This window comes from Mastacembelus armatus, chromosome 20 (assembly GCF_900324485.2).
Source record: "Mastacembelus armatus chromosome 20, fMasArm1.2, whole genome shotgun sequence".
In the NCBI taxonomy this organism is placed as follows: domain Eukaryota; kingdom Metazoa; phylum Chordata; class Actinopteri; order Synbranchiformes; family Mastacembelidae; genus Mastacembelus; species Mastacembelus armatus.
The window spans coordinates 9,634,566-9,647,385 of NC_046652.1; the positions used below are offsets into that span (position 1 = coordinate 9,634,566).

General features: G+C 39.2%; 2 protein-coding genes across 3 annotated transcripts in view; one reads left to right on the plus strand and one right to left on the minus strand.

Moving 5' to 3' along the window:
• The first annotated feature begins 1,600 nt into the window (after nucleotides 1–1,600).
• On the plus strand, nucleotides 1,601–9,541 carry rnf32 (ring finger protein 32). The gene is made up of 7 exons (XM_026292544.2): nucleotides 1,601–1,610; nucleotides 2,066–2,306; nucleotides 2,378–2,520; nucleotides 3,703–3,860; nucleotides 4,124–4,232; nucleotides 7,584–7,751; nucleotides 8,318–9,541. The coding sequence occupies exons 1-7, from the start codon at nucleotides 1,602–1,604 to the stop codon at nucleotides 8,543–8,545; spliced, it is 1,056 nt and encodes a 351-aa protein (XP_026148329.1). The 5' UTR covers nucleotide 1,601; the 3' UTR covers nucleotides 8,546–9,541.
• Nucleotides 9,542–10,374: 833 nt separating this feature from the next.
• Nucleotides 10,375–12,820, minus strand: part of lmbr1 (limb development membrane protein 1) — a 31,756-nt gene continuing 29,310 nt past the window's right edge. For both annotated transcript variants that reach the window (XM_026292540.2, XM_026292542.2), the window contains 2 exons: nucleotides 12,608–12,769; nucleotides 10,375–12,133 (listed from right to left, as the gene is read on the minus strand). In XM_026292540.2, coding sequence (XP_026148325.1) covers nucleotides 12,048–12,133; nucleotides 12,608–12,769 — 248 coding nt within the window. In that variant the 3' untranslated portion in view covers nucleotides 10,375–12,047. The remainder of the gene's footprint in view (nucleotides 12,134–12,607; nucleotides 12,770–12,820) is intronic.

A 12,820-nucleotide genomic window follows, 5' to 3' on the forward strand; every position in this document is an offset into this window, starting at 1 on the left:
AACCTGTTGATGGTGAAAATTTGCAAAGCAATTCCTGTCCACAGTTTTTTTTTTTAAACCCTTGCTTTAAGTCATCAGCTTTTTACAAAGAGAGTTGTCTTTTCAAAAATACCACAGATCAGGTAAAGAGGTCCAGGGAGAAGAAAGTTAAATAAAAAGCTCTTTAAATGGTATTCATAAAGAAAAAGGCAAACAGTGTCCCTGTTGAAAATAAAGCGAACACTGAAATCCATTCTGATGACAGTTGGAAGAATGTAGGCTTTATGAGGGACTTCAGCCCCATCTTTGCCATATCTTTTAAGCATGATTATTTACTTAAAACAACAACCCAAAGCCCCAAGTCTGGCATTGTGGACAACAGGCCTTTGATTGAGCTCTGAGCTTGAATTCTTAACTAATAAATTGTTCCACGCCTTTGTCTGGGGCATTAACAGCAGTGGTCTGCGTTTTTCTTGCCTTAATCTCAAGAATGCAACAGCCTCTTGAGAAGCTCAGGGGTTTCCTCCTCTCCCAGAGCCAGGTCTTCACTTTGTTTTCTTAGAGGACTCCCTGGATTGACAGGCCTCACCGTTAGCCCTCTCCTCGGCCATCTGTTTTCACCAATTCTGACTGAACACATCAAAGTCAATCGAGGCTGCAAAGCATTTTAAAAGTCGCACACCCCCACACTGTGTGTGAGAAATAAAGAAAACTTTTCATCAGGTTCACAAAAAGAGACAGTTTGGACTGGGTGTTTGTGTGTATGGTTTTCCATGTAAGGGTGACCTGGGAGGGATCCCTTAGCTCACAGCACAGGTATGAGCAGCTTAGCTTTGTTCAGTGCCTACTCTGATGACAGCTTGGTGAGTCATCTATACACATAGACTCTCCTCCTTTGGTCAGGTTCCAGCTATTCACTGACAACACCCGACAATAAAATAATCATTAGTTAGATTGAGACACTGCATGTACTTTTCAAAAGAATAACACTGTCTTTGCATGGTGTGAAACATTGAGAAAACAATTTATTACCTTAGTAAAAATAAAAATGCAAAATTTGTTTAGAAATGTCCCATTTTTGCATCACACCTAAAGGAAAAGGACATACTTTAGACAAAAAGTAAGAAGTGCAGAAATGCAGATTGTGAAGTATGAAGTATAATTTAACATAAGATGGAAGTGATCCGTTGTTTTAAGCTTTACAGAGAGGATGAGGTAGGATAAGAGAAGAAAGGAGAGCAGTGTCAGTGCTCTTACTTCTTGTTTTCTTGTTGATTTTAGTTTGGTTAATGGATCAGTATTTATGATCTAGCCTAACACATTTGTTTTCTTTGTGGCTTAGCTATTCCACTGGCATTAAACAAAATCATTGGCAAGCTTTAAAACCATCATTTTATTGGTATTTGAGCGATTCAATATGAGCAAATGTATAATCTGACTATTAAATACAGACAATAAACGACTAACAATTGAATTCATGGTGTTTGCAGTTTGGAAACAGTAGCGAATCAACGAACGAGAGGTCTCAATTCAGCCAATCAGAGGCTCCGTACTGGTGAGGCGGAGGGCGGGACTAGTTACCTGGTAACGGCTCAAACGCTGTTGATATTGATGGGATGACAATGCGGAAGGTTTGGATTTTAGACTCTTTCCCCGCCTTCGTTAATTTGTTAATTCATAAACATATACTAGGCTTTGTTCCTACATATACATCTCTACATATTAGACTTGAAACTAGTGTCATAAAGATTAGTCGGCATCTTTTTTTCAAAATAAAAAACGCGTCCTCTAATCTACACCATCGGTTCACAGTAGAACATATCGATTAGAAATGAAGTTAAACTTCTCGTTTTACCAGGACAGGATATCATAAACTGTGGTAGAGCTCTTTATGTCAGTTTTTAAAAAGTCAGCCTGTTATATTTTTGACAAAGTCATTGCTTCATTAGTAAATTAGTGTTTAGTAGCCTATTGTATGGCATTAGTGCAGTAATTTACTCCTGAATTTCACTGGTCTGAGATAGATAAATATCCTTCATTTGCTGCTTTGCAAAACAGTGCATGATTTTATTCATATCTTTTACAGGGCTCAGCATTTCAATCCAGCAACACGTTAGTGATGGCCTCAGCTGCCTTTCAAGACCACATAACACGAAGCGTGCTGGATCCAAATTTCTCAGGTTCTGACCATTCGCTGTGGTGTTCAAGAACAGCACCCAGAAAGCCACAAGCAAGAAGAAAAGTGGGGGAGAAGGCTCTGCAGAGACAAGATGAGCAAGAAGAGAGAGAATATGTGCTTGACTCTGCTCCGTACTCTTTAACATTAGGTAAAGTGAATGCTGGGAAATCTGGAAGGAATTTAGTTATGTGACTTATGAATTTTCACTGTTTCTTCTAGCTCAGAAGATGGGTTTGGTAGCTTCCCCAGCAAGGAGACTGACAGAGGATGAGTGGACTCAGATCAAGACTAGGTCTGTTCTGCAGGAGGAATCAGCTCAGCCCTGTGCAGTATGCAGGGAGGAGTTTCTTCTTCAGCCTCAGGTATTTCCCCCAACACAGTAGCTACTGTTGATACTCTGTGAGGAAAGTCTTTCTCTTTTTTTTTTTTTAACATATTTTAAAAGTTCTTTGTCTGTCCTCTGGGAAACCTGTGTTTCTGTACGCACACATGAGCGCACACGCATACACACAAAGCCCCCCTCCCCCTACAGTTCCTGTATGGTCTAATCTGTGTAGACAACTGTACAAATTTACCCATACTGCCTTGGAACTCAAGTGTGACGTGATGATGTAGCAATCAGTGTCTTACTGTGAGGGTCATTCAGTCTTTTACACCTTTCCGATCCCCTTTTAAGATGCCAATCTCCTCAAGAATGTGGGACTAGAATAGGCGGTCTGACAAAGCAGAGTTGCCATAGATGCACATGTAAATATTGGTGTGATTCAAGGGAAACAAAGGCTAATTACAGCATGTTAACAAGGGAAAGTAACAAGAGGGAATCGTTAATTTCCCATCTTTCAGCATTTTTTAGTTACTCTAACTATTTCATATATTATTTAAATACCAAGAACAAATTGTCAGGTCAGAATATAAAATGAAAGTTCCCCTGCTTTCTATTCAATTTAAATCTGTTTTATATTGCATGTCTGACTATAAACAAGCCTGTACCTTTTGTGTGAGGGGAAATTTCTCTCTGGTCTAAAGGCTTGTGGAGCTCTTGAAAAGTGTTCACTGCAGGGGGTCCTCTCACTGGTGATGGAGTGTGTTAGTCAGGCTAAAAACAATAGGAAATCAATACGACTTCCCCCTGCCCTCTAGAGATCTAAGCCAACTGGTTTGTGTGCCAAGCCCCAAAGCTGTGGCTGTCTCCTTTCAGACAATAAAAAGCCCCTCTCACAGGTAGACACAGACTATAGTCCAGGTCACAATTGGCAAACTGCGGCTCCTGCTGACTCCATCTATCCTCTTGACAAACATCCCCTTAATACACATGTATCAGCATAAATACACAGAGATTTGGCATGGCATTAAGCTCATATACATGCACTGCACTGTATGAAAGGCTTTCAAAACCTGAAAACCAATACACATTCAGCATCAGCCTTAGATGATGTATCAACCACAACTCTTTAAGTTTATTTATATTAATGCAGCTTTTAAAACATCTGTGACACTACTTTGTTCATAGAAATTCATGAATTTATACCGCTGTCTTTTTGTAGGTGTTGCTGTCTTGCTCTCATGTTTTCCACAGAACATGTTTGCAGGCCTTTGAAAGGTTTTCTGGAAGAAAGTGTTGCCCCATGTGTAGAAGGGAGCAGTATGAAACACGGGTGATATATGATGCAGCTCATCTTTTCAGGCATAGGTGTGCTACCAGGTAAATGTACCAAACCAGAGATAGAAACAAAAATGAGTTTTTAATGTGTTTTAATAATTATAAATAATATAATCTTCTGGGGGCTTTTGGTTTCCCATAATTATATCAATTAGTGCAAAATGTTGTTCAAATCTCTGCCTATATTGAATTTTACCACATTTCTGTAACATCTGACTTTTTTTCAACAGTTTTGTGAGTGGGCGTATCCCATTAGGTTATTTGTTTTCTGTTAATGTGTTTTGCGTGTGTGTGTGTGTGTGTAGAATTCAGGCGTGCTGGCGAGGCTATGTTGCTCGAAAGTGGTACAGACATATGAGGAAAATAATCTGCCCAAAAGACAAACAGCTACGACGCAAGTTCTTCGAAGCAAAGGTCAGTTTGGACTTCAACATCACATCAGGAGCTTATAGATTAAAAAATGTTTATTTGGATTACACAAAACATCCACACACACAATGCCTAGTATCTGTCTGCTCAAGTCTCCTGTCTTTCCTGAATCACACCTTTAGGTGGTCAAATAAAGGTTGTGACAAACATCACATCTTAAAGGTTGAGACCTGGGCTTCAGGCACTCACTGACCCCACTGCTAAACTACATACACATACGCCATCACCTGCTCTCACCCTCTCAAACTCCTTTGATGCTTTGTGAATCATACACTGTTTGTCCGCAAATGTGGAGAGAGTTAAACAGTCTGGACATTCCAGGGTCAACACAAAAGTGTTTCCTGTGCCTCCATGTTTGGCTCGGGTATTCCTTCATTGATCAATGTGTGTGTGTGTATAGCACCATACCTGGGTTGGATGGGAAAGGGTGAAGAGGTGAAGTTGCCCAGCTTGTCATTTCAGGCTTTGTTCTTATGTTCCATTTTAAAACAATTAATCATGCAATGACTGGACTTCATGGAGGAAATATTTAAACTGATATTTAAACTGATTTAGACTGATGGTCTTGAGAGCAGCCAGTGGATGGGGTCATTTGACTCTGAGGCTTAAGTTGCCTTTATGGTGGCTCCCAGGAAAAGGGAACATTGCCACCTAGTGAACCTCCCCCAGCTGAGCCCTTGGATGGACATTGGTCACCATTTCTCTTAACCAGATATTAACAGCTATTTTTCAAGGATGCAGAGTATTTCCTCATACAAGTTAATCCACAGACTTTGCTCAAAAATAACCCAGCACATTTTCTGTATGTCCAGAGTCTTCGGGACTAGGCGTGTTTATTTTTGTGTGGAGTGTTGTAATCATGCAGAGTGCTTCTGTGCTTCAAAGAGGCTGATTAGGCAAAAGTGACAAACGCATAAGGGGCACACTTATAATGCATGTCATAAGAGTTACTGTGTCCTACCAATCCCTCTGTTAATCTCCATCAACTCACCTATAAACTACGCCTCAACACGTCACGTAAACAAAGACACTGCATTTACTGGGCCAATTAACTCTGTTCGAACACATTAGGCCATGTCATTAGGCATGCTCATGGTAGAGCCACGCTGTCGGACATTTTACATCAAGGTTGTGTGTTTGAGTGGTTGTGGGTGGTCAAGACATTGTCTCATATCTTTTGTCACACTGACACACTGTGCAACACACCGCAGACAGGTCTGATTGACTTTATTTTCAAGGTGAAGATGTATTTGCTTAGTTGACTGTAATACAAACAGGCATGTTAGTGCGGGGCTGGAGCATGTGTGAGACGGAGAAACCTTTTCTTTCAAATAGTCATAGCAGGAGGAAAAAAACTTCTATGTATCAGATCAGTTTCAGAAATCTTATCAGCTGATCTCAATGACCAGCTTTCAATTTTTACTTGCTTCGGAGCTCCGACCCTGAGTCAACACATTAAGGGGGACACTACCGACAACTAGATGGATTGCTGTGAGATAACAGATTTGTGCTCCACCTCCTTTTCCCCCTCTGTGTCCTCTCTCGTAGGCATCTACTGTGGACCAAGGCAAAGTTCACCAGAGCCTGTGCTGTTTGCCTTGACCATCAAAAAGTCAGCAGGGCTCATAAAACCCTCCATCCAAATGGTTAACAATTGTTTAATTAGTGATAAAAGCCTAGCTGTAAAGCAATTCTCCTGTCACTGAAGCTGGCTAAGGGATGGAGTTCCTGTGTATGTGTATATATGTGTGTGAGTGTGCATGTTTGCCATGGATGCTTAGAGTCGTGCTATTAATTAACATGTTGCAGCAATTACATTACTTTTTACAGATGTAGCACAAAAAAATAATGTAGATCTGCAACCAATAATTGTTTGGTTGAAATTTTGTTTTTGAAGCTAAACATTCCCTAATGATGTGAGGGTTCTTACCTTGTTTTAGTTATAGTAACATGCATATCTTTGGATTATAGATTATATGGACAAAATGAGTTTGGGTTGTGTTTTTCCATTAAGTTTTGATATTTTATACGCCAAACAGTTAACTGAGAAACTATTCAGCAAATTAATCAGTAGGCAGATTCTGCAATAATGTATATAAGTATATGTATTTTTAGAGCTGCAACAGTCTGTCATCTTTCTTCATTTGTAGGACTTGTTATTTTTCACTATTCTAAAACAGTTTTTAGACAAAATGATTAATTGAGATACTAATTGGCAGATCAGTCATAGCTGTTAGTTGTTGGCTATAATTTTGTGTAATGACAAAGTTTTTGAAGTGTGAGGTGTGATTGATAATGTCTGACAAAAATGTCTTACCAGCATTGGCTGTTTTTTTGTTTTGTTTCTTGAGCTTTAAGTCACATCTCACAGTTTTCCATCCACAGAGTTTGCTCAGTCAATATGGAGACGGCTTAGTTATGAAAATGATGCTGCTTATGTTGTAAACAGGGATTTATGTCAATTGTTCAACTTTCTGAAGCGTTTAAAACTAAATAGTCTATTTATTGGCTATTGACTGTGTGTTTGCAATAAACATGCAAACTCTATGCAGGCATTAATTGTTGCCTAGCAACAGCTGTTGTAAATGGGAGAAGACATGAGTTATGGGAGGACAGACACTGGAAAGAAACCTTCAGTCAGCTTGAGAAGGGAAGATGTTACCAGGACCTTCAAGAAATAGAAAGAAATTATTTAAAATTCATATCCTAGAATCAGGCCTGTGCATAGACTCAGGCCCTGCCCCAACTACCATCTCTGTTTGGGAATACTTGACCAAAGACCAAAAATAAAAAAAATAAATTCCCAGCAGATATTACCTGAGCGATGGCTACAGCTTTACCAAGAAAGATAGCAATGCCACAGTGAGATATAGGCTATGACTTGTAACACATGTAAGAACCTATCTGGTTCATAAATATTGCACTAATGAATATATAAAGTACTTAAAGTTATTTTGGAGGAGAAAATTGGTAATTCCCAGGTAGTTATGCACCAGCTTTTCTTCCCAAACACTGTGTATTCAGAAGAGCGAAGACAGTCTATGAAACTGAAGTGACACAGATGTACTTTATGTGTTTCCCTTTTTTTTTTTTTTTTTTTTTTTTTTTGCTGGTATCCATTAATTTTCCATGATAGTGGGAAATGTGACTGTATTGATCTGGCTGTTTAACAACTACACTGTGAGTGTGCCTCAGCTCTTATAACACGCACACACACACACACACACACACACACACACACACATACACAATTAGCCTTCGCTGAAAACACAACTCTATTGTGTATCTGAATGAAACATGCTTCCTTTGTGCCACTAAAATGGTTTTTCTAATTAGTTGCAGGAGTTGAATGACAGCTTTATCCGATACTGTCACACCGACACAGAGGCTTTTCTAAGAGATATTGACCGCTCCCTGTCATCAAGCAGAAGAGTGTTTCAGCAGCTGGAAAGAAAGAGCATCTCTGAACCTCAAGAGAAAGACTGGGACCAAATACAAAGCCAGGTCAGGAAGAAGACACACTCTGCTGAACCAAAACCCATTCGTATCGTTGAACATGTCCATGTTAAAAAAAAAAAATGTCTTGATCTGGTGTGAAATGGCTCTGCACAAGACAAGAGTAGCTCCCTCTTGACATTAAGCACCAAACAGTGGGTTTTCAACACATTCAGTGCACCTTTTTCACAGTTGCAGACTCTATAAAGTGAAATGCAGCTTGTTATGAAATATTTAACAGCAGGGCATGCTGGGCCCAACATACAGGAAACTGTCCTTGATTAATCATTGTCACAGCTGTGCTTGTGTTCTGTTGTTTTCACAAGGATCACTGATAAACATGTTATCACTTTGTGTTGGATCAAACCTGACAGATAGTTGCCAAAAGAAGATTTTTTTTTTTTTCCAAATGAAATTGCCTTTACTTGAGCAGTGGGAAGAACAGTCATTATTATTACCACCCAATGAACAGTAGTTAAATTCATGCACTTGCTATGCAGATATATGCATCTCCCTGGAGATGGAAATATATTAATGTAGTTGAAGAGCTAATATTTGTTTCAAACTCTTCATAGGTTATCCAGAGAGGTGTCCATGACTGCCCCATCTGCCTGACAGCTCTGTGCAGCATTAACCCCCTGTCAGAAGCTAGCATATCCAACCATCAACGCAGGCCGACCATGCTCCTGTCCTGTTCCCACCTTTTCCATCAGTTCTGTTTGGAGGCGTTTGAGGCCTTCGCTGCAGACAGCCGACCTTTGTGTCCGCTGTGCAGATCTGTCTACCACAAGAAAGCCATCTAACCAGATGCAAATGTTTGCAAGATGGACGTTTAGAGCCCAATTATTACTGTACCTACTGTAAACAAAAATATTTAAATGTCTTACAATAACTAGATTTAAGAAGTAGCTCTGCATTTATTAAAATATGCTTCTTCACTTTCTTACTGGGAGTTAGGTGAAGTCACTACCATTCTCATGTCTGTATATTAAAAATAAAACTGGAGGCAATTAGCGTAACATAAAGATGCACTGTGTTGTTTAACTATTTTTGGTGAACAACACCTGGATGCATTCACTGATGCATTAACTCTTAGACACTGCCCAGCTAGCTGCTTTCGGTCTTTATGCTACGCTAAGCTTCTTGGATCCTGGCTGTAATTCCATTGGGCCCCAAAACTAGATTAACACAGTGATAAAGTGTATTTCCAGAAATGTTGTCATATCTAATGATCTGTCACAATGATAAAGAAAAATATGCTAAAGCAATTTTCTACTTTATATTTTCAAATGCACAAACATCAAAAATAAAACATACATTTAGCAAACTGAGAAATTGTAAAAAAATACATTCACAAAACATGTACCAAAAATTACATGCAGACCAACTGACACAGACCAAAAAAAAAAACCTCCAAAAAAAAAAAAAAACTGCTTCACCTACAGCTCAGGCCATCTGTCAACATTGAACTTGAAACCCTCACACACAACAAATACACTGTAGAGACAAAAACAAAACAAAAACAAGAAAACTTGCTGCAATATAAAACAGCCCTGTGAGCTCTTGCCTCAGCAGCTACTTTCAGGAGTGCGATTGTGATGTTTTGAGTTTTACTGACTCTAATGCTAGATATTGCAGAGCCCTGAATCCAGTGTTTCCATCCTATGTAGCTGAGTGGATCTAAACACAGCTCTGATGGAGCTGTAAAAAAAATCCACACTGAGCCACTTTATTTACTTAACTTTTTCACAGTATCCAATGATCTGCATGTTCAACAGGTCTGTCAGTAAAACAGCTGGAGACCCACACTAAACAAGATAAAATGGTACACAATGTACCAGAAAAACTACCAATTTTTCCAGCTGGTAAAAGAATAAAATGGGTGAATGTGCACTTTAAAATGACATCTTTCAAATTAGAAACATGGTCCTGCTTTGGCTTTGTACGGTGGCCCCTACGGACAAAGCACATAAAAAGTGAAAGCACAGATATTTACAGAAAAGGGCTCCAAATCCAAAAACACATACAAAAGTAAAACAACTTGCACTAAGGAAACCTGCTCTATATCCAGAAATGCGGCCAATTTAAAAACGCACAGAAAATACTACAGAAAGATGCTATAACAGAAGTGCTCCTGGTGGAGTGATGAGCTCATTTGAGTTCCTGTCAGATTTATGGCGTGCAAAATCACTCACCAGGGCTACATACTGAACTGTATAGTTTGTTGTTGTTTTAATGTGATGTCTGAATATTAAGTGTGTAAATCAATCCACTATGTACTGTCCTTAACACTTCCACAATGTAACATGTAATGTAACATGTAAGTACGACTGAAAGGCTCTACAACCGCCCAAGGTGCATATTAGAGTGTCTGATTTCCCAACTAAGACTCCTCCAAACAAGGTTATATCAAAACATTGTAACATGGACATTGTAATGTCAATCAAACTCAAATCTATTAAAAAAATACACTGCTTTTTTCAAAGATGATTAGTAACTACCATTCACGAGTTGTTTGTGCTTTGCCTGTTGTAATGAGTGACTGTTTCACTGCCTGTGTCCCAAAGCACTTCTGGTGTACCATTTTTTGCAGCATATTTCTTTTTGCATGTACTGTGACTGTTTTTGGATCTGCAGTGTTTGTGTTTTTACTTTTGTATGTGTTTTGTCTCTATGGGCAATCATAGATATGGGATAGTAAGAGTAGTTATATGAAAAGATTACCCTGTAGAAAACATACATAGGTCCAATTTGCTGATTTGACAAGATGGCCTTAGAGGTTTATGACTTGACAGCTGTAAATTTGTCTTTAAATCCAGTCTTTGTATTATAGCAATAACCAGTGGCAGCTCTGATGTAGAACATCCCCTATCCTGAGAAACAAAAGTTTTAAATGCACATATACATTAAAAATCCTTCCCACATGACATCTACACTGCCAATGCTAGTGCTCAAGTTTTACGTGTATTGAATAGGTTTCAAAATGGAGTCTCTCACTAGATGAGAACTGCTAAGACATTCATGGCAAAAAAAAAACAAAAACAAAAAAAAAAACATATAAATTCTGTATGTTGCATCCAGCTGGCTTTAGACCTGGTGGCATATGGAGCATCACAGTGGAACTGTCTGTGGAATGAGATTTGAGACAATAAGAACCGAACAGAAATAAAGACATTGAAAGTAAATATATTTCTTTCAGTTTCACGTGGTTAAATGTTTGGCTTATGAAACTGGCTGAAACCGAGTAAAACAGTAGGCTACAGCAGAAAGAAATGAACATATATCACAGACAAATGTTGCAGATAACCACAGACTGTTTGCGACCTATATCCAGGAGCTGCGACTGAAGTCTGTGGCAGACAGTCGTAACCTCACCCCCACGAGATTTTTGTGCCAGAATCGATACAACATGAATGACAATGACAACAATGACAAATGAAAAGAAAAAAAAGAAATGAAAAGAAAAAAATGAAACTGAAAAACAGAAAATGAAAGAAAAATTTTAAATTGAAACTCCAAAATGATACTTGAAACTGAAATAACTGACTTTCAATGTCTTCACTTCTGTTCAGTTTTTATTGTCTCAAATCTTATTCCATACTAGAGCCATGTACATGTACAAGTACTTGTACATAACCTACATAGAAAAAAACAAAACAACCTTAACGCTAAGCCTACGAGACGCTTGTTATATAAGGCATTTAAGGTGGTTCTGGAAAACATCACAGTTCAGAATATGCAGCAATACAACAAGTAAATGGGGCCTGAGTCACCAAATGTTTCAATTGGCTGCAAATTTGCGCATTTTTCACTTTTGCATTCAGAGTGTGAAGACTGTTACCAGATTGAGGTGTTTATAAAAAATATGCACAACAAAGTCCAGATTGCTTAAAAATGAGTTTAAAGAAATTGTGTGATCCTATTTACTGAGTACAGAAGAGGAGCAGGATGATTGAGAAGCACCGGGGTTGTGCCCCTGTAGCAAGAGTTGGGTGGTTTAAAGTCACAGAAGCAGTTGAAGTTAACATCAAGGTCACTCCAGTGATGCCAGTCTATTTCACTCTTCAGTCTCATCCCTAGCTCTGTCCCAGCCTCCATCTGAGACGCAGAAGATGGAATGTCACGAAGCTAAATTGCTCTCAGCCTCCATTTGCAGCATCTGTCAGACACTGCCTGGGTTTATTAAGTTCCTTCCAATCCCCTTCACCTTTCAGCAGTCAGGCAGTACTGGTGAAATCTCCCTTTGGCTGTGCTGAAGTGTGTATGTATATACGGGTGTGTGTGTGTGCTGATCCATCATCCCTTTCACAGAGTTTTCTGATGCCCATTGGCTGAGAGTTTCCCAGATTCAGGGTCCGTGGGGCTGTTTGACAGTTGCAATTTATCCAGACCTGGGCAAGGGGAGATAAGGGAAAGAAATCTCATTAAAAAGCTTCAGACTTTCACTTAGACAGAGGTATTGATGTGCTTTCCCCCCTCAGAGCCTCTGTCTGACATTTCCTAACCCTATCCCACCCTGTGCATGGAACATCCAGAGCCTGTCACCACAAGCCTTTAGGACCAGCCCCATCCTCTGTCACATGTTGGCCCAGAGCATACGGGCTCTCAATGCAATTTCTTCCATTTTGTCACTTCAAGTTGTGCTGTCTGAGAGAATTAAACACTATCTCTCTCAAAAACCACAGCACAGGTTTGTGTTATCAGTGTTTCAGAATAAACCAATGTGGATTCAAAATAAGAATTGAACAGAATAGTTAAAGTGTTATTATGAGATAGACAGCTTTGTATTCTATAAAAGATCCAGAAACAATCAAGATGCAAATGCATGCACGCGCAGACAGACAATATAATGACATACAATTTACCTAAGGCCTTTAGGAGTTCTTCCCGTACTGCTGAGGTGAATTTCCTGACAAGTGAGAGTGTGGTCGCAACTGCAAATAGCAGATTGTATGAAAGAACAATGTAAAAGTTTCCCAGCCAATTAAATCTCCCAAAGTCTCCCAAGAGATCAAACCTGGTGATACCTGTGAACAATCGAGAGACACAAGTAATTAGTTTGGAAATCATATTGACAC

Coding starts and splice junctions, on each gene's coding strand:
- rnf32 (XM_026292544.2), top strand. Junction 2,307..2,377: donor TCCGTACTCTTTAACATTAG/GTAAAGTGAATG, acceptor TGTTTCTTCTAG/CTCAGAAGATGGGTTTGGTA. Junction 3,861..4,123: donor AGGCATAGGTGTGCTACCAG/GTAAATGTACCA, acceptor GTGTGTGTGTAG/AATTCAGGCGTGCTGGCGAG.